At 45.9% G+C, this 21,557-nt stretch overlaps 14 protein-coding genes across 14 annotated transcripts; 7 read left to right on the forward strand and 7 right to left on the reverse strand.

Annotated features, from left to right (window-relative positions):
- Positions 1 to 468: 468 nt before the first annotated feature.
- Positions 469 to 1,422, reverse strand: STB1 (Stb1p; the record flags this gene model as incomplete). The annotated part of the gene is made up of 1 exon (XM_002554967.1): positions 469 to 1,422. One exon carries the CDS (start codon positions 1,420 to 1,422, stop codon positions 469 to 471), a length of 954 nt encoding a protein of 317 aa, XP_002555013.1.
- Positions 1,423 to 1,584: 162 nt separating this feature from the next.
- Positions 1,585 to 2,127, forward strand: ZIM17 (Zim17p; the record flags this gene model as incomplete). Its single annotated transcript, XM_002554968.1, has 1 exon — positions 1,585 to 2,127. The coding sequence occupies one exon, from the start codon at positions 1,585 to 1,587 to the stop codon at positions 2,125 to 2,127; it is 543 nt and encodes a 180-aa protein (XP_002555014.1).
- Positions 2,128 to 2,421: 294 nt separating this feature from the next.
- SKP2 (putative SCF ubiquitin ligase complex subunit SKP2) lies at positions 2,422 to 4,611 on the forward strand (the record flags this gene model as incomplete). The annotated part of the gene is made up of 1 exon (XM_002554969.1): positions 2,422 to 4,611. The coding sequence occupies one exon, from the start codon at positions 2,422 to 2,424 to the stop codon at positions 4,609 to 4,611; it is 2,190 nt and encodes a 729-aa protein (XP_002555015.1).
- A 30-nt stretch (positions 4,612 to 4,641) lies between these two features.
- Positions 4,642 to 6,111, reverse strand: GAS4 (1,3-beta-glucanosyltransferase; the record flags this gene model as incomplete). Its single annotated transcript, XM_002554970.1, has 1 exon — positions 4,642 to 6,111. The coding sequence occupies one exon, from the start codon at positions 6,109 to 6,111 to the stop codon at positions 4,642 to 4,644; it is 1,470 nt and encodes a 489-aa protein (XP_002555016.1).
- Positions 6,112 to 6,352: 241 nt separating this feature from the next.
- Positions 6,353 to 7,255, reverse strand: RFA2 (Rfa2p; the record flags this gene model as incomplete). The annotated part of the gene is made up of 2 exons (XM_002554971.1): positions 6,353 to 7,182; positions 7,249 to 7,255. 2 exons carry the CDS (start codon positions 7,253 to 7,255, stop codon positions 6,353 to 6,355), a joined length of 837 nt encoding a protein of 278 aa, XP_002555017.1.
- A 162-nt stretch (positions 7,256 to 7,417) lies between these two features.
- EMW1 (tetratricopeptide repeat-containing protein EMW1) lies at positions 7,418 to 10,192 on the forward strand (the record flags this gene model as incomplete). The annotated part of the gene is made up of 1 exon (XM_002554972.1): positions 7,418 to 10,192. The coding sequence occupies one exon, from the start codon at positions 7,418 to 7,420 to the stop codon at positions 10,190 to 10,192; it is 2,775 nt and encodes a 924-aa protein (XP_002555018.1).
- Positions 10,193 to 10,360: 168 nt separating this feature from the next.
- On the reverse strand, positions 10,361 to 11,230 carry DAL82 (Dal82p; the record flags this gene model as incomplete). Its single annotated transcript, XM_002554973.1, has 1 exon — positions 10,361 to 11,230. One exon carries the CDS (start codon positions 11,228 to 11,230, stop codon positions 10,361 to 10,363), a length of 870 nt encoding a protein of 289 aa, XP_002555019.1.
- A 581-nt stretch (positions 11,231 to 11,811) lies between these two features.
- On the forward strand, positions 11,812 to 12,783 carry ATP11 (Atp11p; the record flags this gene model as incomplete). Its single annotated transcript, XM_002554974.1, has 1 exon — positions 11,812 to 12,783. The coding sequence occupies one exon, from the start codon at positions 11,812 to 11,814 to the stop codon at positions 12,781 to 12,783; it is 972 nt and encodes a 323-aa protein (XP_002555020.1).
- Positions 12,784 to 12,955: 172 nt separating this feature from the next.
- PHA2 (prephenate dehydratase PHA2) lies at positions 12,956 to 13,954 on the forward strand (the record flags this gene model as incomplete). The annotated part of the gene is made up of 1 exon (XM_002554975.1): positions 12,956 to 13,954. One exon carries the CDS (start codon positions 12,956 to 12,958, stop codon positions 13,952 to 13,954), a length of 999 nt encoding a protein of 332 aa, XP_002555021.1.
- A 62-nt stretch (positions 13,955 to 14,016) lies between these two features.
- HRT1 (SCF ubiquitin ligase complex subunit HRT1) lies at positions 14,017 to 14,349 on the reverse strand (the record flags this gene model as incomplete). Its single annotated transcript, XM_002554976.1, has 1 exon — positions 14,017 to 14,349. One exon carries the CDS (start codon positions 14,347 to 14,349, stop codon positions 14,017 to 14,019), a length of 333 nt encoding a protein of 110 aa, XP_002555022.1.
- A 291-nt stretch (positions 14,350 to 14,640) lies between these two features.
- On the forward strand, positions 14,641 to 15,303 carry MED7 (mediator complex subunit MED7; the record flags this gene model as incomplete). Its single annotated transcript, XM_002554977.1, has 1 exon — positions 14,641 to 15,303. One exon carries the CDS (start codon positions 14,641 to 14,643, stop codon positions 15,301 to 15,303), a length of 663 nt encoding a protein of 220 aa, XP_002555023.1.
- Positions 15,304 to 15,649: 346 nt separating this feature from the next.
- PFK27 (6-phosphofructo-2-kinase) lies at positions 15,650 to 17,411 on the forward strand (the record flags this gene model as incomplete). The annotated part of the gene is made up of 2 exons (XM_002554978.1): positions 15,650 to 15,728; positions 15,979 to 17,411. 2 exons carry the CDS (start codon positions 15,650 to 15,652, stop codon positions 17,409 to 17,411), a joined length of 1,512 nt encoding a protein of 503 aa, XP_002555024.1.
- Positions 17,412 to 17,528: 117 nt separating this feature from the next.
- Positions 17,529 to 18,884, reverse strand: PFS2 (cleavage polyadenylation factor subunit PFS2; the record flags this gene model as incomplete). Its single annotated transcript, XM_002554979.1, has 1 exon — positions 17,529 to 18,884. The coding sequence occupies one exon, from the start codon at positions 18,882 to 18,884 to the stop codon at positions 17,529 to 17,531; it is 1,356 nt and encodes a 451-aa protein (XP_002555025.1).
- A 491-nt stretch (positions 18,885 to 19,375) lies between these two features.
- On the reverse strand, positions 19,376 to 20,752 carry BSC6 (Bsc6p; the record flags this gene model as incomplete). The annotated part of the gene is made up of 1 exon (XM_002554980.1): positions 19,376 to 20,752. One exon carries the CDS (start codon positions 20,750 to 20,752, stop codon positions 19,376 to 19,378), a length of 1,377 nt encoding a protein of 458 aa, XP_002555026.1.
- Between the last annotated feature and the right edge of the window lie 805 nt (positions 20,753 to 21,557).

Consider the following 21,557-nt stretch of genomic DNA (forward strand, 5'->3'; position numbering starts at 1 on the left):
CCGCTTTGAAAGATTATTAAGGCGGATCGGCTTTCAAACTAACCACTGCGGAAACAGAGTGGCCAGAGTTCGACACTTTGAAGTTGAAATGGCTCAATTTTGCGAGAACACAGAAACTCGAAATACAGGTGCGAGACAAGGACTCAGTATGATGGTAACCTCTTACCAACCAGTATAAATAGACTCGCTGTTGATTCAGGAATGACTCGTTCCACTATATCTAGGATATCCTTAGCTGCCTGCGAGTGCTGATAATTTGCTGAAGTTCATTTAACGGGCCTTATAGTGGCCTTATGAAAAAAATTGTCCGACGGCTCGTCCTCCACGTGCCGGTATAAGGCATTATGACCCACGTGACCAATGCTTTATAGAGATGTAACTCGACCTCGCCCGCACATCAAAGGTCCAGCTCAGAGCTCTGGTGCTCTAACACCACGATATCATCCATTTCAGCTAAGAGGGTTGCTGTTAGTCTTTCTTTGTGTCACGTATTGAGCCACTTGTCACGCGTGGTGAAGGGCTGAATAAGTTGTGAACATAATCACCCATGTTGAAGTTGGGCGTTTTCAGGAGATGCGCAGAGCGCAGCTCCCTAGAAGGTGTTCCTGGGACTTGTAAAGATGTAGAATTGTTGCCGCCGAAGCCTGTCTTAGGCTTCTGTGGCGAGGAAACGTAGAAGGTGGTACCCGGAGAATCCATTATTTCGGAGTAAGAGGCACCTTGCTGGGATGGAGTTTCTTGGAGCGTGGAGCTAGCCATACCTTGGCTGGGAGCTTTGAACCCCAACTGTGGGGGAGTTGTTTGGCTCTTGAGATGTGAAAGACGCACAGCGTCGCTACTTGAGTTCTGCGAGGGGTATGAGGGTGTAGTGGGAGCTCTGGCTTGCACGCTATTCGTCATGGTGGATGGCGTCTGGGGGGCCTGACCGAGATTCGTGCTTGTGTAGGGACTGGTCGCTAGATACATTAGAAGATCTGCACCCACGTCGTTAATGCCGTGGGAACTCTTGGGGGTTCGCGGCACTAAAAGGTCCGATATTTCATCTCTTTCTGTTTTCACATTTCCACGATTCACTTTGTTATTTGCCCTTGGCGGTGTAGTTGGCCTTTTCTGCATTTTAGAGGGTGAAGTGCCGTCTTCCAGTGAGTTCTCGCACTCCTCACCAAAAGATTGACATCCGAAGCTCCTGTCGCGCTTCAAAGGCGAAATGCGCTCTGTTTCTTGCACATTCCTTGGAACCTCGAACTTCACTGGGGACAACCTTGAACTAGGTTTCACTCCATCCCGTGAACCTTTCTTCGGTGTCGCGACTTTGCTAAGACCAACCCTAAGCTGGCGCGTCATTTGCGCCAGCTCGGCCCTCTCTAGTATTTTGAGTGCAATTTCTTGCTCCTTTTGAGGTGACAATTGACTGGAACCCATACTGCACTGCTGTATTCTGTAATGCGTTTGCCACGATATTTCCACTATCACTTGAGATATTTCTCTACCTGTCAATGGTATTTTTTAATGATTTAATTTTAAGAAGTCATCGCATTGACCTACTTCAACACTGGCAGCCAAGACGACCGTAAACTATTAAGGATGTTAAGAACCTTTAGCCGCCGTCTCTTCGCGCCAGGCTCTAGAATATTTTGCTCGAGCCTGGTGCAGCCGAGATCCCTGCCGCTGATGGGGGCTTCACGCTTAATCTCTTCAAAAGCCATATTGAAGAACGAGCAAAAGAAGAACGCGGATAAAACCAAACTTGGCACTCTCAAAGTGGATAAGCCGCAATTGATGATCGCTTTTACCTGCAAAAAGTGCAACAACAGATCTTCGCACACTATGTCAAAGCAGGCCTACACCAAGGGAACGGTTCTTATCCAATGTCCAGGGTGCAAGAGCAGACACTTGATCGCAGACCACCTTAAGATCTTTTCTGATGACCATATAACTGTAGAGGATATCATGAATGCTAAGGGTGAGTCAGTCTCTTCAACCACAGATGACCTGGCATTCGAAGACATACCTGAGAAACTCAAAAGTGTAATTGGGCATTATGCAAAGAACGCACCCAGTGAAATGAAGCAGAAACTCGACAACGAAAGCGTGCATGCCCTGCCTCACAAAAACGAGACGAATTAAGTGTCAGGGGCAAGACCAACGGTCGACATCTTTAAGCTAAGCTGTATATAGGAGAAGCGTTTTAACATGGAAAACGTAAATTATACAGTACAAAATCCAAGAGCCAAGTAGAGGTCGCTCAGTCTCGCATTAAGCCCTTTCAAGGCCCTGTTTGCGGTACCTCTTCCTCTTGATTCGTTCAGCACGAGATGTGATTGTTCTAGTTTGGACAGAAACTTAAATGCTTAAGAATAAACGGCGGGTGCCCTTTATTAGCACAGATCTCAGCTCAGCGCTTCTCTCATTTCTCCGTTGATGAAGCGATTGCAGCTATTTGGAAGAGGAAAAGTCGATTCTCGTGAAAGCTACAGACCTTTACCTTCGACTTTTAAGAGCAACGCGAAATCAGATACCTCTCAAAGAGTCAGCAATGATTTGAAACGAAATGAAGCCTCAGGCTTATTACAGCTTCCAAGCAAAGTGCTGGATCAAATCCTGAATCTTTTGGACACACAGACGCTGCTCTCTTTGTGCCTGGTACACTCAAAGCTGTATAATATCATCAGCAACAATTTTCTATACGAACGCATTGTATTGAAAGACAAGGTGGCTTTGCTTAAGTTCGCTGCGCTTATTCACTGTGAGTCACACACTATCGATGCATTGACACAAGAAAGGGAAGGCTCTGTTTCGCAGAACTTGAGATTTTTAGTGAGATCGTTGGAATTTGTTAATCCATCCTATCAGGACTCTCTCCTCAAATACAGCAAGTTTTGTGGAAAAGACCAATCAACAACCATCGGAGGGTCCTACAGAATTTCAAACGTTAGTACAATAAAAGATATGCAAGGTTTAGCTCGGGGCAGATCTGGAGAGCCGAATAGCCACGCGGGTTCTAGTGGCGTCTCCAGGGAAAGAAGTCATTCATCAGAAAGTAGATCATGGCAAAGTACTAACCGGTCGCCAAGCTCCTTGAGAGAGAAAACCTACACGCCCTTGGGATCATTTTTTGAGAGCTCGTCCACGTCCTCGATTTCGAGAATGATAGAGAAATACGAGAACCACACCTACATTGAATTGATGCTGGACATCATAGATTTCTGCCCCAACGTAACAAGCATTATTCTAAGCGATATTCAGCACGGTTTCAAAGTTCCTTTGTGGTATTCGGTTTTGAATGACGGATCAAAAGACTTTTTCAAACGAATTATAAAAGGGCAGCAGTCCATGAATAGAGACGATCTAATGAGTTTCCAGCTATCTTCACAGTGGATTTCTGACTACGAAGAGAAATACCACACCTTTCCAAGATTCAAGAGATTGGAATTGAGGGGGTGTGATGATAAGCCCCCTGTCATTCTAAGATCGAACATGTTGAGCTGTTTCGGCGTCTTTGAAGAACTTTCACTAAAGAACATGGCCCTTGATGCTGAATCTTTGGACACACCTTTCGAATATGTCCCTTTTTACATGAAAATTGGTGACAAGGGTTTACTAGATCTTCACTTTCCAGTGACCACGCTTTTGATTGATAGATGCGAGATTATACCCGGGAATGGTATAATGAAACTAATGTGCTCCTATTTCCACAGAGTCAAAAACCTAAAACTGCTGAGCTTGAGAAGCAAGTATGACTTGATTTTAACCCGGTGCTTCCCCAATTTAGCTCATGTAACTATAGACTGCAACAGCAATTGCTTTAAATATGAACGAGTTGTGGGGGACGCATACTACCATAAAGAAGTTAACTGCGACCTCCCTGACGATCGTTCTGTTGCAGAAACCTTAGTAGATTCCACAGTGACCCAGGAACTCATTATCCCTCCAGCTACGACACCAATAGTTCTCGCAATGAACGGGGGATACATCAAACGTTCTAGTGGTGTGGGTGGGAGAAAGCCCGGAATCATCAGTGAGCTTCAAGAACAATATTTCACAAATATGAAGGTTCCTCCATTTCACTATTTTTATCATTACTATAAAAGTATCTGGGACCGTATTCCAAACAGAAACGTGAGTATCAAAATAGTCAACATCCCGTTTACTAATGTTTTCCCTTTGCCACCTGATATCTACTGGCGGCAGCTTGAGTCCTACGCGGATGACGATTCCCAAACGCTTTGTGGTAATTCCCGTAACTTAGAAGCCAACGATGAATCACAATGGTGGAACGAAAGAATAGCTCAGTGCAGGAATGACGCGACAGCTGCAAGCATAAACGAGGAAAATGATGGCCAAAACAGAAGCGACGGCTACAATCTTTGGAATAATTACCAAAATGCGCACATTTTCAAAGACATTCCCAACGTCAATGTTTGGTTGTTTTTAAATTCGCTCTCAAACTTCAAGTCTGTTGAGATTGAGATGCTCAAAAAATGGCTTTTTTGCACGCCGCGGACTAGGTATGATTGGGAGTTGCTGTTGAAACCTATTTTGAACGGAAAGGTTCCAGTGACAGTCAGAGACCATGATGGTTTCGTTCTTTACAAGTACGGTGCTATTTAAAAGGCAGAAATCAGTTATTTTTGAGTGCTATTAAATATTGAAAACTGTGGCCTGAGAGCAAGCGACTAGGAAGAGATAAGATGCAAACCAGGCTGCAATGAGATATACATTTGAGGTTGGCTTAGGAGCGCTGTTACGTTCGCGTTCCTTGGAGGGAGATTTGGGAGGCGAGGGGTCCTCTGGCTCAAACTCATGCTTGTCATCCACATCATCTGAATCAATTTGATTGATAGTCTTAATAGCTAGCTCGCTTTCGAACTGGTCTCCGTTTTCGTCGTACACGTCGAAAGTTGATACCATATCACTTTGACTGAGCTTAATGTATTTTCCGCGCTTATTCTCAACACGTTTTCTGATGAGTTCTTGTGCAAGATTTTTGGGAACAGTGGGGGTGATGTCCAAATTTTCATAACTTGATTCACAAACTGGCTGAGGCGCCATTGCCATTAAGCTGATTGCATTTTCTCTAACAGTTTGGAATTCCTTACTTTCAATAGCTGTGTACCGTTTCTGAAGTGCTTTGAAATCGGACAGCAAATGCGCATCTCCGTTTGTATCGATTTCAACAAGTCCGTACTTGTTCGCCTCCTGCGTGAACTCATAAACTAGGCCTCCGCTAAAGGTGTTTACCATATCCTTCGAATGTAAAGACTCTACCTCTTCGAAAGAGCGAGGACTGACTTGGTTGCATCCAAACTCTGAGAAAAAAACGGGCTTTGTGTACTCAAGGTAAGCTTTGACCAATTGGTCATAGCCCGAAGTTTGAAAGGTTTGCTTTCCGCACCATTGATATGAATTGACACCATAGAAATCAATGCTTGAGTCTGGCATGTCTTCATCTTCACACTCAAGATACTTTGAAAGCGGAATGCGATATCTCAAGTCATCAGCAGCTGAGTAGCCGACCGGAATTTTTCTTGGCGCGTTGGCCTTGATGTATTGCTTCATGTCATTAACAACCGCCTTGACATATACAGGTGACCTCTCTGCAGAGACTTCATCATTAATAATTTCATTGCCTGCAAAGAAGCCTAAAGTGTTATTATAATGTCCAAACTCCTCAATAATTTCAAAAACGTGCTGCAGATATTCGTGGTTATAAGTAGTCCAGGGTTCGTATCTGTTCAAGTGCTGATTCTCCATTGGAGAATTGACATCTAGAATCAAGTATATGCCTGCAGCTGCTAACATGCTCATACAGGAATCATGGTTTAAATCTGGACTAATTGAGTAAACCCGTATTGTGTTAATTCCTAACTGTTGGAAGAGAGCAATATCCCTGGCACAGACCTTAGGGTCGGAAAGTGGGTCTTGGTCGCTAGTAATTGCTGAAGAGCCGCCCGGTTGGTAATCTACGCCTTTTATGAAAAAGAGCTCGCCAGTTATCGAGTCGAAAAAGTGCTGTTCATGGATCTCGATAGGGTTTACAAGTCCCTCAGCTAGGCCTGCGAAAAGCCCCGACAAAAGTGACAAAAGCACCGTGGTTAAGAGAGAAATCATTCTTGGCTGGAGATCGGGTTGGTTCTATTGAAGTTGATTGTGTCTTGGTTTATGATAAATAGAATTCATAAAACTGACACTTTTGTAACCGTATCTTTGACACTTTTTTCCTGACACTTGAATGTAAAGACAATTACCAAAACATATAATAGTGGCATGGAACAATGAAAAGGACTTCTGACGTCACGCCCTATACACTTAAAAACTAAAACTTGACATTGAAGCTATCCAATGGATCGCGCTATAAAACAAAGAAACTACTATCGTCAAAGGTGGGATAAATGAAACCTTGATCAACCAAAGTTTGACAATACATTTTGACGTCCGGTTCTGACAGCGCAAGGCTCTGCGCAATCAGCTTAGTGTGGACAGCAAAACTGCTAGCATCTTTGCCTTCACACTGGGCGGTACAGAATTCCAGGATCTTGTGCAATGCTGTTTTCGGCTCGCTAGCTGAGTTATCCTGAACAAATAGGTTCTGCTCTTCGCCGGTTTGCTCAGAGTTGGGCTGCAGATTTACAGGGCTCTCAAGTTTCCCGTTCGCAATTGCATGCCACTTCATAGCCTCTAAGTAATGCGTTATCACCTCGTTGAAATTATCGATAGGCTTAATTACAGCAAACTGAACATTTTTCTTGCCACTGAACTCCCTCAGCGCACCAAACACTCTAACGTAAGTTCCAACCTCATACATTTGCGCGACCTGCGAGCTCTCAGCTGCATCGGGTTGTTCATCCTGTGCCGCATTGGCCATGTCATTTGAGTCGTCACTCCACTTCCGCACTTCGATCTGCCCAGTTCCATCTTCTATAGTTAAGTTGATATTCGATGTGTTATCCACTACATTCCGTACCACCCCCACGAAAGATACGTGATGAAGCTCCAAATTGTTCACGACAAAAGGGCCGTCTTGCACTATTTGCTTTGATTCCTGTACTTGCTTAATGGTTACCGGGGTAAGGGTCGAAGAAGATCCCGATCCTCCGTTTCCGGAGTTAGGCCGACCAGAGCTTTGCGAATTATCGAATCCGCCACCCGATACCGTCGAGAACTCGTTGTAGGGTTGATATGCTGCAACCGAGCTATTAGTAAACAAAAAGGTCTGAGGCTGAAAATTCCATAATAATTAGGACATACTTGCCATGACTTAACTTGTGCGTGGACTTCACTTCCTTAACTCGCCTGTAATGATGATGAACTTGTAAAGACACGCGCGACGCGTCAACTTTTCCGAAGTTTATACACTATTACGTTAGTAATGATTTTTGCTTATTAAGATGCTTGAAAAATTTAAGAAAGCGATGAGATGGAACTACTTGAGCTCTTCGTTCGCTTTCGCGCCCTAACGACAATTTGCCAATCAAAGATGGAAGCTGTTCTACATACGGCTCTCTTGTTGGACAAGGGGGACATTATCAAAAGCACCCCCGCCGCACATTCTGATGACAAAACTGTGCGATTTGTCAATTCGATCCTGAAGGGATGTCAAGCCGATCTAGTCTCTGAACTTTTGGACCCAATACGATTGCTAGATGGAAAGTCTTTCTGTAATGGACAGGAGCTATTTGAGTTTTTGAACGCCGAGCTTGTAAAACATTTTCCCAGTAAGAGCGACGCTCTGTTGCTGGCTGTCGCTTTATTACAGTTGTTCGTCCAAAACAATTACACAGGTCCTGCAGCTTCGAGTTCTGCGCATACTGTGCTGCACGAGTCTAATGATTCGGATGGTAAAGCACATGCACTCTCTGTTTGTCTCCTGAGTGTTTTTGGACAGCCAGCTTACGAACTGTGCGATGATGCAATCTATCTGGTTATGTCCATCATCTTGTTGGAACAAATCACAGAGCAACAATCGCTCTTTTCTGGCGGCAATGAGGGCTCGGGGGTTGTTGAGATTCCTGCCTCGGAAACCCCAGCTCTTGTGGCATGCGCGCACTGGTGGAGAGCTAGGGCGCTGCTTGTACAGCTGTCCCTCCTACCAGAACCGTCTGGGTTACAGCCAATAGTTGTGTCTTCAATCCTTGGAAGCGTTGATCTGGTTTACGCCATCAGCAAGGAATTGCCATCGCATTTAAAGTCAAGCCTCGAGAAGCAACTCGGCGTAATATACTATCTTGAGAATGTCAAATGTTCGCTAGCAACCAATACCGAACATCTTTGCCTTCCTTCCTTAACCAAAGTTCAAAAATTGACCGGTTTACAATTTGTCCTAACTGGCGCACGCGCCAAGAGAACCAAATATCAGCAAGAAGCTCGCTCTGGCTTGATAATTCTCGCAAAATCATCTCCATCGAGTACAAATATTGAAGATGAGAAGGACAGTTTATCTCCAGAGAGCTTTGAGCTTAATTCCGACGTCCTGCTGGAACGGCCCATCTTTCAATCTATCGGAGATGAGCCAATTGATGATCAGATTGTTAAAAGACGAAAATTTGATGGCGAAGCTGGTTTAGACGAAGAAAAGCTGCTTCCCGTTGCTTTGAGACAAGAAGACATCCCTCTTGATCTGCGCGAACTTGACCCTAACGAGCAACCCGCCCTAACTAACTACGACAATGCCCAGCTGTTGCTTCGCCTATACGTTATACGTCAAACATCCCCTGCTCAAAACCCGTTAGTCGAAGAGGAGCTGAGTGCGATCTTGGGTCGCGTCCTTTACCAATCAGGAAAAAAAAACTGGACTCTATTTTCCAGAGCTCTATGGGAAAGATCTGTGGTCGAAACAACCAAGGCAAAGACAATCGAAAGGGGCCTGCTGCAGATGCAGTCCCTTGTTGAGGAAATGGAAATTAAAATCAAAACGCGCATGCTCCCACAAGGCGACGTGAACGAAAAGGTTGAAAGTAATGTGAGAATGAGTCTCATACATCAGTTGCCCTTCATGCCAAGATGGTCACTAGATGCTAAATTGGCCGAAAAATACATGTCGGTAGGGATTTTAAGATCAGCCGTTGACATTTATGAAAGGCTTGGGATGTTGTGTGAAGCAGCCTTGTGTCATGCTGCTGTTGGGGACGAAAAAACCGCCGAGAGCATATTGGCAAAAAGAATCGAAGACAATGAGCACGATGCGAGGGCCCTATCCATATTAGGCGATATAAGGCAGGACCCAAATTTATGGTTGAAAAGTTGGGAGATTGGGAAATATGTCAATGCCAAGAACTCGCTTGCAAGATACTACTATAACCCACCATCTAGCTCGGGATTGACAAAGGACTACAATGCTTGTTTGAAGCACTTGAATGAGTCGCTGAGCCTTTATCCACTCGCGTTCGATACATGGTACTTTTACGGTTGTATTGGTTTAGAGTGCGGAAAGACAGATCTTGCTGCTGAGGCATTCACAAGGTGCGTTTCACTTGATGATACACATTCATTATCTTGGTCTAACTTGAGCGCAGCATATATTGAGCAGGGCAAGTTAAAAGAGGCGCATAGCTGTTTGAGTAAAGCCATTGGTTCAGACTCACAAAACAACTGGAGAATTTGGGATAACTTTATGCTAGTGTCTATGAAGCTCAACATGTGGGGAGATGTTCTTCTTGCCTGCAGAAAGCTTGTGGAAATACGGAAAAACAAGGTGGGCGAGTTTTCCATTGACCTGCCGGTTGTCGAAAAACTAGTCGAGCTCTTGGTTACGTCTGACTTCCCAAGTAACGCCCCCGAGAGATTATCGCACTTTCAATCTTCTTGCATGGAATTTATTTGTGATATACTACCTACAGTGGTGACCACAAATTCCCGCTGCTGGAATCAGGTTGCAAGGGTTGAGCTGTGGAGGAAAAGACCTTGGGCTGCCTTAGAGTGCTATGAGAAGGAGTACAGGGCTATGTCGCACAATCCAGACTTGGAGTTTGATGAGAAAGTATGGAACCAGACTGTGGACGCATGCGACGACCTTGTTGCAGCGTACGAATCTTTAGGAGTGATGGAGGGCAAGCATGGCGAGGGAAGCCTAGTTTGCAAAGATTGGAAATACAAGGCACGGTCAACGATAAAGTCGTTAATGAGTAGAGGCAAAAATAACTGGGAGGATTCAGATGGCTGGGAAAGACTGTTGGAGATGAGAAGAAACCTGTAAGTAACATGACATCGTAATTGTTTTCTTAATTTATTTCTTAACCAGGAGGTAATACACATTGGTGATCGCAATTGAAACAGATCAGATAATAATTTAATAGAATACAAAGGCCATAATGCGCCGGGCAATCGTGGTTTCGTCACACCAAGCTAAAAAACGCAAACATTGTCAGCCCGGACTGTGTTGTGTATTGGTGGAAAAAGGGAGGTTTAGAAAGCCCGCCTGATTTTCCGGCTCTCTTTCCTGAAGAAGTTCGGCTATCTTGTTCAGTTTCAGCATTACATCTTTTTGAAACCTTTGCTGGTTTTGTTTCAGCAGAGCGACCTCTTTTTGCAGGGCGTCAATAGTGGTACAGTTTTGTAACTCGAGGCTATCAGCATATGTCCTTTCTCCACCCATATCGTTCCTCAGAGAGTCGACCATTGACAAGGCCTGTTGTTTGTTGCTCGAGAAACGTGATGAAGATGTACTTGTATCAGATGGCGTGTTTGAGTTATGGACTGAAGAACTTCCGAGCTGTGGATGAAGGTGAGAGCCCGGCGAGAAGTCACGATGCTGGTCTTGATGCTCCTGGTATCGCCGCATTTGCGTATGTGGAAATACAGTAATAGAATCCAGAGGTGGCGGCTGCGTTCCTATGGCCTCTTCATTGGATCGAATATCTGGATCAGATCTCTCATCTTTTTGATGTATGAGCTGCGGTATTGTATCGCTGGAAGGCGGGGGCTCCGAGTCGCCATTTTCCGCACTGCTTGGCGGTTGGCGAATTTTGGCATACTTATAGTCGCGCCGGTCTTCTTTGAGCAGCTCTTCGAGCAATCCAACATTGCTGAACGGTAGCTCCTCGTTGTTAATGTATAACTCCTTGAGCTTCTCAAATCGGGTTTTCAGGGTACGGTTCTGCCGGTAGCTTGCGCCTGTCTTGCGATTGAATGCACGCAGCAGCTCGTTCCAAGTATTCATTCGGTGTCGATAAGATTGCAAATGCGGTTTATACTCATATATGAGCTCCAGTAAAAGATCATCGGGATTGCTCATTAAAGGCTCGGGCACTGAGGCTAGTTGAAAGGAGACTTTAAAAAAACCTAAAAGAAGCTCAGAATCATTCTTTTCACTCGCCCGAGCTGCTGCTCTTCTTGTAGCTAGAGTGCAGCTGCCATTCTACAGAACGAGGTCATTGAAATTGGACTCGCGATTGATGACACATTGATAAGTGCACGTGAGAAGTCAACTTCCAATGCTGCACGAAAACTTCAGCGGTTATGGCATGACCATGCTACACGATACCAGCTCTCGGAAATTGAGTTGAGATTTCTCATTCTCCGCACATTTACGCTCGAGGCCCTATAAGTTAGCGGGCGTCCCTACTTCTGGTGGCCTTCACAAGGTCAAAGAGATTCAAGCTCGATCATTTGTTTAGTAGAGCCCAAGATCTTATCAGAGAAATGCTTCTCTTCAACATGCTCGCATGCTCGCAAAAGGCTTTGTAAGTTTTCTCGCTCAAGTTTTCTTTATATCAAGTGTTTGAGGAGAGTTGCTTGCTACACTAACCCTTTAGATACGTTAAAAATTTGAAAAATGAGATCAAGAGAATTATGATCCTTTGACTTATCACGTCAATGAGAAGCGTCGCCAGAGCCCTACCCAGATTTGCTACCACTCAAACGAGAAGAGCGTCTGCGATTTCTCTCACCAATTTCATTCAGCTTCAGCAGAGTTCAAACCTAAAGAGCAACTATTCAACAGAGTCGCTCGACGTAAGGTATAAAAACAAGCTTTTACAGAAAGCGGAAGAACAGGGGTTTAAGTCTGTCGAAGAGCTTAAAGAGAAGCTTAAGGAAGACATTGAAACTAAGAAAAAGGAATTGAGCAAGGTTGACCCTCTCAAAGAACTCGAGGAATACGAACAGCGCCTAAAGATGTCTCAAAACAACATGAAAGTCACACAACAGCGAGGCCCCGTGGACCCCAAGCAGGAGCCGGCCCCTTTCAAAACCCTGGACTCTTTTCTAAAGCTTGAGAAGATCAAGGATCTCTCAAAGCAGGAAGTCGAGTTTCTGTGGCGGGCGCGCTGGGCTAATAAGCCCGACGCTCTATCTGCAGTTGTACCATTGGAGATCTTTGAAAAGATGGACCGTCACATCCGTGCATGTCCTACTTTCGTTCTTCCCCTGCCCCGTGAGGTCCCCGCCGAGGCTTCCTCTTCCGGTACCCAAGAACAGGGTATGGAACTACACTACATCCAGTGGCAGATGGCTGATTCTAATACCGTCCACTGTATCATGACATCTTTGGCAGAATACAAACTGCACAGCGAGTTTGCAAAACCACACACAACTTTCCAATTCCACAAAGAGCTGGCCAGTGACAAGAAGATTATTTTGATGAATGGTCACGTCGAAAAGGATGTCAACATTACTTTACCAGACGCGCAGCTATTACTCTTAAACATTCAGAGGTTCTATGGTGCCATGGGCGAAGAAACTGTGTCTTCGAAGCAAAGAACTAAGTTGTTACACGATTTCGCCAAAGGTTCGCCTGAGTTCTCAGTAGAGAAGCTCATCAACTTGGCTCAATCAATGGAGACCTAAGCACATGTAAATATCTAAGCTTATACAAACATTCTATTCCACCAGGCCTCAGCAGTTCTTGTGCGATGACTTGAATTTCGTTCTCGCTCAAACTAGTACATCTGAAAAATCTGTCCAAATTTGGAAGAAGAGTGAGTCAACTAGATTCGACAAATTTAGAGGCGACCAAACAATGGTCAACATTGCATTTCTTGGACCCTTGGGCACATACACTCACCAAGCTGCTCTTCAACAGTTCCCCGATAAAGATGCTAACTACATACCACTTGCAGGCATTCCACAATGTTTTGAAGCGCTAATTAAGGATGCGTCGTTGGACTTCGCAGTAGTACCGCTGGAAAACTCAACTAATGGCCAAGTGGTATTCACATATGACTTGCTGAGGGATTTGATGAATAATTGTAAGGAATACAAGGGCAATGAGGCGATCCCCGAGCTTGAAGTTGTCGCTGAGCAGTATGTGTCTATTGAATTGTGCCTGATAGCTGCCCAACCGATGAGCCTCGACGATCTCAACAGCGAAACGCGCGTTACCATCCACTCACATCCACAGGTTTGGGGCCAGGCCAGTTCTTACCTAAAAAATCTGGGTCAAAGGGTGCAAGAGCTGAAGACAGTCGATTCGTCCTCCACATCAGGAGCCGTAAAAATATGCTGCGAGGCAGGCCAACCCAGCGGTAATGAAGTGGTGCTCGCCATCGCAAGCAGAACCGCTGCTACTGTAAATGGCGCGGCAATAGTTGATAGTCCCATCAATGACAGAAAAGGAAACACTACAAGATTTTTGACTTTAAGACGAAGGTCTACAGACTTTCCTCCAATACCAGCCAGACCCCCAGTTGCTAAAGGAGTAGAGCAAGTAGCTTTACTGACCTTTATAGGAAAGCAGGATACCAGTCCGGGAAGCCTGGTTGATGTCTTGAACGTATTGAAAGACCACGAAATCAACATGTGCTCCATTAGCTCTCGCCCGTATCACCACCCAGACAGTAGCAGCAAGGCCGACGAGAGCGCGCATCGCAAGTGGCAGTACATTTTCTTCATTGAGTTCAATCACGCTGACGGCGTAAGTTGGGACCAAGTTGTCCATGAAATGGGATCCAAGACCTTGAAATTCTGTTTTTGGGGGACCTTTTACCGTAACGGGAGGTACTACGAGACTTCAACATAAAAACGCATTTTATATTAGCCCTATTAATCGCCATACATGTACATATACATCTTCCACACGGTTCACCTGCCGTATTTCGCAAACTGCCAAGTCTGGTTATCCAACGGGCAAGCGTTTCTGGTTTGAAGCCATTTATTGATGCAGTGTAGGTGGAAGGCATGGTTGCATGCACCCCAAGCTGCTACACACTCGTTATCAGTGTCTGTCATAGCGGTGGGTTGGCACTGAATGCACGGCTCCATAATGTGGTTTCTGCAGATAGCACAGTTCTCCACTGCGATATCCCACGACCAAAACGCAACAGCCGTCCACTTCTTGACTTCAAATCTTTTCTTTGGTACAGGCTCTGACTGCACAACATCTGGTTCGTCCAGGTCCATCCTATCCTCTGACATCTTGATGCTATGGGCTATTGACTAAGGTGGCTACAGCTCTAAAGATCATGATGAGCTTAGAGGTTAACTTGGATTCACCCTGGTCACATGATCTCATGCTTAGTGGTGAAATACAAGCTAATATTTTGTAAAGTGTTTTGGTCCAATGAGAGAGAAGTGTAGCACTTGAAGACCCACCACCCTGACGTCTCCCAGACCAGTTGTGGCAATTGCAGGCGCGCTAGAAGCACACAAACCTACCGTGCCCAACTATTACTCTAGGGCCCAAGGATAAGACAAAAACTGCCTAAAATGTCGGTTGGCGGGGCTAATGAAATCGCTGCACTGTACCCACCGCCACCTCCGTATATAAAGTACTTCACAGATGAGAACTTGACCAAGCTCGAAGCTCAGAGGAAGTCAGGGGAAGCTAGCGAGGCCGATGAAGACCTGGAGTTTTTGATACCACCCCCGGTGCCCGCGGAGGGCCATTACCGAGCGTTTGGAAGCGTCTGGCATGTAAAAGACGAACTGCCCGACCTCAGCTCCATGGGAATGACGCAGCTGTATCAAGGCAGTGCGGACGGCACGGCGTCTAGCTACCAATCCAAAATTCAGGAGCTGCACAAGCTGCTGCGGTCCCTGCTGCTGAACTTCCTGGAGCTAACTGGCATCCTCAGCATTAATCCCGAGCGCTTCGCGGAAAAAGTCGAACACATTCAGACCATACTCGTGAACTTTCACCATTTGCTGAATGAGTACCGCCCACACCAGTCGCGGGAGTCGCTCATCATGCTTCTCGAGGCGCAACTCGAGCACAAGCGCAGTGAGATCCAGCACATTGAGCAGGTTTGCAGTGACGTGCGCGCCAAGCTTCGCCGCCTTGTCGACGGTGACGGCCCAAAGAATGAGGATGCTCCTAGCGAGCCGGAGCCGCAAAGTCACGTGCAAAAAGAGGCGGAATCTCTCACGTGATAGATATCAAGCCCTCCTCTTATCAAGCATTCCCAAGGATAATAAATTAACCTTGTGTCAAGTAGCCTACGTGCGGCCAATATTTCACGCGCGGCGAAGCACGTTCGCGTGCCCCGATTCCTTCTAGCTCGACTACGCGGCTCGCTGCACACGTCATATCCTTCTACCGGCTCCTAAGTCTCATATTTCTTTTCGCGACTTTTCTCTGTGGCTACCGGTAATTTTTCCGTGGAGGCGCTTTCGGAAAAATCGAGGTCTTTCCGATTTTTTTTTTTTTTTCGCTCTCAACCAGCGCCCGCTAGTGCCTCCCACAGTGCCTTCCTAGAAAGCTCTGAAGAGCTCGAGGATGAGTCCTCAATTATCCGAATACTGGAATAGGCAGCTTCCTCTCACGCCAGCAGCGGGTGCACTGCTGGACGCGACAGGTTCGTCGTAGCGGGTGGAAGTTACCAGAGTCGTGGCGGATAAAAAGATTGATTAAAAATTGATCGGGTACTGCGTTTCTTAGAGTTTTCTTTTACTGAGAAACGCGAGTGGCGAAATATTGGGCGCGTAGGAGACGTAGGATACATATAATACTTATACCAAAAGCTTAACGTTTGGTAATATTATTTGAGAAGAGGAGGATACTATCGGAAACTCTAGGAAACGTATACTCCGCACCAGAAATATAAGAGAATTCCCTCACTGGGCTCACAGTTACCAGGAAGCAAGAACGGAGGAACCCGAACCTGGAAGAAAAGCCAACTACTGAGCTGCGACCAAGCGCCAGAGCTACCGGAAGATTGAACGAGACCGACGTCCAAGCAAAGAACCGGCCCGAGCACCCTGACCTTCCTGCTAGCTGCATTCGAGAACAGCCGCCTAGGTACCCAAGGCTAGGATCAATCGCAGTGCAAACGCCGATACGGAAATATCCAAAAAGCGACTCAAAGAAAATTGGCGCCATGATCTCAGAGGAGCTCTACGACAGCGGATCGACTGCGACGTCTACGAACTCTCTTTTTTCGCTCAACAGGCGCGCCAGCTACTCCAGCGTCATCGACCATTACCTTGAGGAGGCGGAAGACGAACCCACCGCGCTCACACTCAACTACTCCAGCAGGAACCGCAGATCGTCGGTCGCGGCGCCCGCTATGGCGCAGGCACCGGATCCGCTGCCGACACCACCTGCTAATGACAAACTGGTCGTGATTCTTGTTGGGCTGCCTGCTAGCGGTAAGTCCACAGTATCCAACCACCTTATACAGTATCTTGGACACAACCCTGCTACGCAGCACATGCGCTGCAAAATCTTCAACGCTGGACAAGTCAGACGTAAGCTCAGCTGCCGCGGTAGGCCCATGATGCTTGCAAATAACTCATCAGAGGACTTGTTCAACCCTAAGAACTCTCAGAAAAAGGAGCAGTATGCGAGGCTGACGCTCGAGCAAATGTTTTCCGACCTGGACAAAGACTTATGCGACATTGCCATATTCGACGCGACCAACTCAACAGAGAAGAGACGCGCCTTCCTTTTCCAAGAAATGCGCCTCTACAATGCAGACTTGAGTCGCGAGTTTCATATCACACCGCTAGTGTTCCAGGTTTCCTGCGCAGAGCGCAATTTTGTTCGCTTCAACATCCATAACAAAACGTTCAACCAGGACTATTTCGACAAACCATATGAGTTTGCGGTCAGGGACTTTGCTAGACGTTTATCCCACTATTATTCACAATTCACCCCTTTCTCTACGCCGGAATTCAACAGTCAAATGGCTGAAAACAAGCTCATAAACGATGACAACGGGCTTTTCTGGTTCAGCATAGTCAATGCCGGACAATCTGACCAGAGCGATTTCAGTGCCTGTCATTTTCCTCCAAAAGCCTCGAAGCTATTGTTTACACTTATCAAGACCATAAAGACTTTTGTGGACACATATGGCGACGTTTACGGGCGTCCTTATATCCAGCACGCAGGAGATTTTGCCAAGGGCATAATTACGCGTCCCACAGAGCTAACTGCCAGGGCCTCCACTACTCAGGTTGATGTGCCCTACTTTTCAATACTGAACCAGATTGTAAACGACGATTATTTTGCCCAGCTATCTGAGGCCTCGCCTTTATAATTAACGGTTCAACGAATTATGTGATCATGACTTCCCTTCTCACAACAAAATAGGTTTTTTTGTTTTTGTATCTTTTATAGAATAGATGGATTCTCTTAATGTTCTTATTTACTACTCCTAGAAGTTCAGACCTGGCAATCCAGAAGTTGGCGGTGATTGCAACCGCAGTCCTGGAATAGTGCTTGGGCCACCAGCAGCGCCGGCAGAAGTATCATTAGCAGGTGGCAAAGCAATACCGTCTTCAGTTTTGGGTCTTATGGCATTGATATTATTATTGATTCCAAAATACCAAGCGTTGACCTTTTTGTTGTTATAGGTTGGGTCGTCAAATGCATTAGGATCGAGGGGCCTGGATCGCGTCCAGAATCTGATAGTTCTGTCTTTGGATGCACTGGCAAGTATATGCCCAACTGGATTGTAGGCCAAAGAGGTTATACATTTGTCGTGGGCATACGGTATGTTGTGGAAACAGCCCGAGGAGGAGTCCTGTGGTTCCTGCATAAGGTCAAAATGCTTCATTGACCCATCGTAGCAGCCGACAGTAAAAATTGATTCATTAATGGGGTGCCATGTTAGTGACATATAGTCTGATTCATCGCGGTATACCGCAAGTTCTTTCATATTCTGCCTAATATCAAAAACTCGGCAACTCTTGTCTTTTGAAATCACCGCTAACATATTCCCCTTTGTCGGCTGAAACTTGGTGCTTATTATTGTGTGTTTGCAGCCAAGGATAGTAGAAATGCACTGCCCTGAACGAGGGTCCCAAAGTTTTATTAAGTTATCCTTGGATCCAGATGCAATCAGACCCATCGTAGGATGCCAATCGCAGCTTCGGACATCCCAATGATGGCCTGTAAGCGTACTTTCTTGTTGACCGTTGCTGAAGTTCCAGATTTTCAAAATGTTGTCATCTGAGCATGTCACAAACTTGGAATCTGTCCCGCTAAATGATATCCCGCGTATGCACTGCGTGTGAGCCTCATCGAGAACTTTGACCATATTAAAGTTTGGTTGCCATATCTTAATTGTGCCATCAGAGTCGCCACTTATGAGCCAGTCACCTGCGTGCGAATAAGTCATGACTGACACCGCGCTGTCATGCGCCTGCATAATGCTTTCGAAGTTGAATGTAGAGCCATTCCAAAGTGAGAACTCTCCGCTGTACGTTGCCACTACCAGCCTGCGTCCCTCCGGGGTCCATTCTAGCGCCGGTATAACGTGCTTGACTTTGTTTGAGCTGAGATGCGTGAACTTCGTAGGTGTATTCACAACTCTTCTGTTAAACGCGTACGCATCGGCGGGGAGGATGTTTGTCGTGTAGCTGGTTTCCGGTTCAATGTACGGCAGCGAAAGCCCGTGCCTCTTGAGGTAGTACAGTCTTTCATAAGGCGAGCTCATATCCACTGTGCGGCGCTGCGTAACATATTTCTTATCTGCGCCCTGTGCATCCATGCCGTTGAGGCCATTCATGCCGGCGAAAGAGTCAATCTAGCTGAGAGAAGTTCTGGCAAGTTGTTCGTGAGCACTTCTAGAGTAGCTGAACTCGACTAGACCTTTCGAAGTACCAATCTTCAATCGCTATAAACGAACAAACAGTTAAAGGCAGGTTGAGAAGACGTTCTGCTTATTGTTGTCAATTTATTTCTGAATTATGAATCGTTGCGAATATAGGCAAGATTGACTTAAAACTATTTACTATTTCAAACCCGTACTATGATACTCGCCCTGAGATAAAATTCTTGATTCATAAAGTTGCTTTCGCCTTTGCCTATAAGGCTTACAGGGCAACGTTCATTGCCTTGTTGCGCTGTAAAGGACAGAAATGACGCCTGCCAATCTCTAGCGTTCCCCTGGCTTTCAGGACCATTTCCTTTCATATTAAAATGTATCAGTTTCGTAGAAGTTCTTGCTAACTATGCAGAACAGCCCACTGTCGATTTTTTAGTGGGAATATTGCCGGCTTACAAGTACTCACTGTGGCCCTTTATTAGTTTAGGGTAACAAAACCAAACGATACTCACTGTTCCCACCATGAACCAGCATAAAAACGGAAACCACACGAACCCAATGTACTTCGTAATGACGCCCACTGCATAAGGAAGAATCGCGGAACCGCAACCGCCAACGGCAACAGCAATACCAACCCCGCTGATGTGTAAGTTCTTGGGTAAGACCTGGAGAGCCACCACACTTGCATTAGGGAACAGTGGTCCTATAAAGACACCTCCCAAGAATATGATGAATGCAAGGAGTATAAAATAAAGTGTCGATGAGCCATTAAAGTAGGCAACGACCATAAAGGCTGTGTAGAACAGAAAGCACATGTTTCCATAAAAAGAGCTGGCTCTGTATTCATTCTTGAAACACCGTTTTGTAACAAAGCCGAGAACTAATCTCCCTGTAGTCAGTCCCAACCAAAACGCTGCAGTGACGTAAGACATAGCGACAACGTTGCCCTTCTTCACCTCTAGAAGATAAGTAAATATCCACGCGCCCGTCGACACCTCGGATCCTAGGTAAATAAACATGTAAAGCGCGTACATGAGGATGGCTGGCCTCCGGAGCAAGTCCCAGAAGCCTGGATGAGAGTCATCGCCCTCCTCGCGGTTGGTGCTGCAGACGTAGTTGTACTTGTTGGCGGTTTCATCTCTGAACGCGAAAGGAACAAGTGCGAGCCCTCCCAGAGCACACAACAATGGTAGCAAGAAAAAAAAACTCCATTTACCTGCCTTAACAAAATACGTGACAACTGGCGGGGTGATCATCGCTGCAGCCCCGTAAATTCCGTGCAAAACCCCCATCCACTCATTCTTGTGGATTTCAAGGTTCCCAAACAGGACGTTACAAACGGAGTCCAGAATGCCGATTGCAAGCCCAAGCGGCAGGAAGCACATCACGTACATGGCGAACCACGGAGGCCGCAGCATCAGCGTTCCGTAACACAGAACGCACATGCTTGCAGCCGCAATTATCGCGCCTCGTGCACCAACCTTCCTATGGATCCTTTCCGTCAGCAAAGAAGCCGTTCCGTAGCCACAGAACTGCACTATGAAGAGATTAGCCACCTGCACTTTGGTAACGTTGTAGTGCTCGGTCAAAGCGGGCAGTAGCACACCGTTGCACTCATCGTTCATGCCAAATACAGCGAATAGTAGCAAACTTGTTGCGATTTGCCACCTCACGATAGGTTCCTTCTGATAGTCTAACGGATAGAGCTTTATGAGTTCTCCGTTATACTCCACCTCCCTCAACTCGTGAGTTGGAATAGAAAAATCGCCGTCATTCTCAAGCAAGTTTTCTAGCTCAATGGAGTCTGAGCTTTTGCTGTTTGTCGACATTGGGCAAGATTCCAGGGTCTTAACAAAGGTCAGAGTTGCCTGGTAACATTTTTGGACCCCACTTTTTTATTTTCTGCAAGATCGACTTGCTCACATGTCTCGAGCGGGAACTCCGGTAAAACACCTGAGCGCCAAAAACGGACCTTATGATTCTATTCCATCAAAATGTGGTTGAGGGGAGTCCAACATATCTGTATTGAGCAAGACACGTATTAAACGTAACTGAAAGTTGTCCCTTGAAGACGTTTGTCTTTTCAGGGCTTGAACAAGGGTCTACAGAAGAGGAATTGCTGAAGGAAAGCGGAGCTACTGATTTTGCGATCTGTTGTGGCATTTGAGGTAGCAAAGACAATCAAGTGCCGCAAGCAACGGATTGTGCTGGGCTCTCATCATTTAACTTTCAAAAGACCCTTCAATAGTTTCTTGACGCTTTAGGTCGTAAGCTCAATGTTTTATATGCTCGCGCCACCAACGTCAAAAGTTCGAACCCAAAACAACAACACTAGTGGTGCTATGCAGCTAGAAGTACTGCAGCCATAAGAGCTTAAATTCATCGAACGGCTGCGCGCTATTGCCGAGCATCTGAAACAAGTAGTCAGTGAATTGACACCGGGTCTCGCGCAGTGTGTAAAGAGTGCAACAAATTACCAAATTCAATTTTGACCTGCTTGTTTCGTTTGCCATTGCAATAGGAAGCATATATTTCCGGATCGCTGTGTATCGATATGGTATCCTTTTTTCGACATCAAAACGCCGGTCTTGCACTAGCAATAAAACCAGTTTATACCGAAGGTATAGCCAGTAC

Source organism: Lachancea thermotolerans, assembly GCF_000142805.1.
Source record: "Lachancea thermotolerans CBS 6340 chromosome F complete sequence".
Lineage (NCBI taxonomy): Eukaryota > Fungi > Ascomycota > Saccharomycetes > Saccharomycetales > Saccharomycetaceae > Lachancea > Lachancea thermotolerans.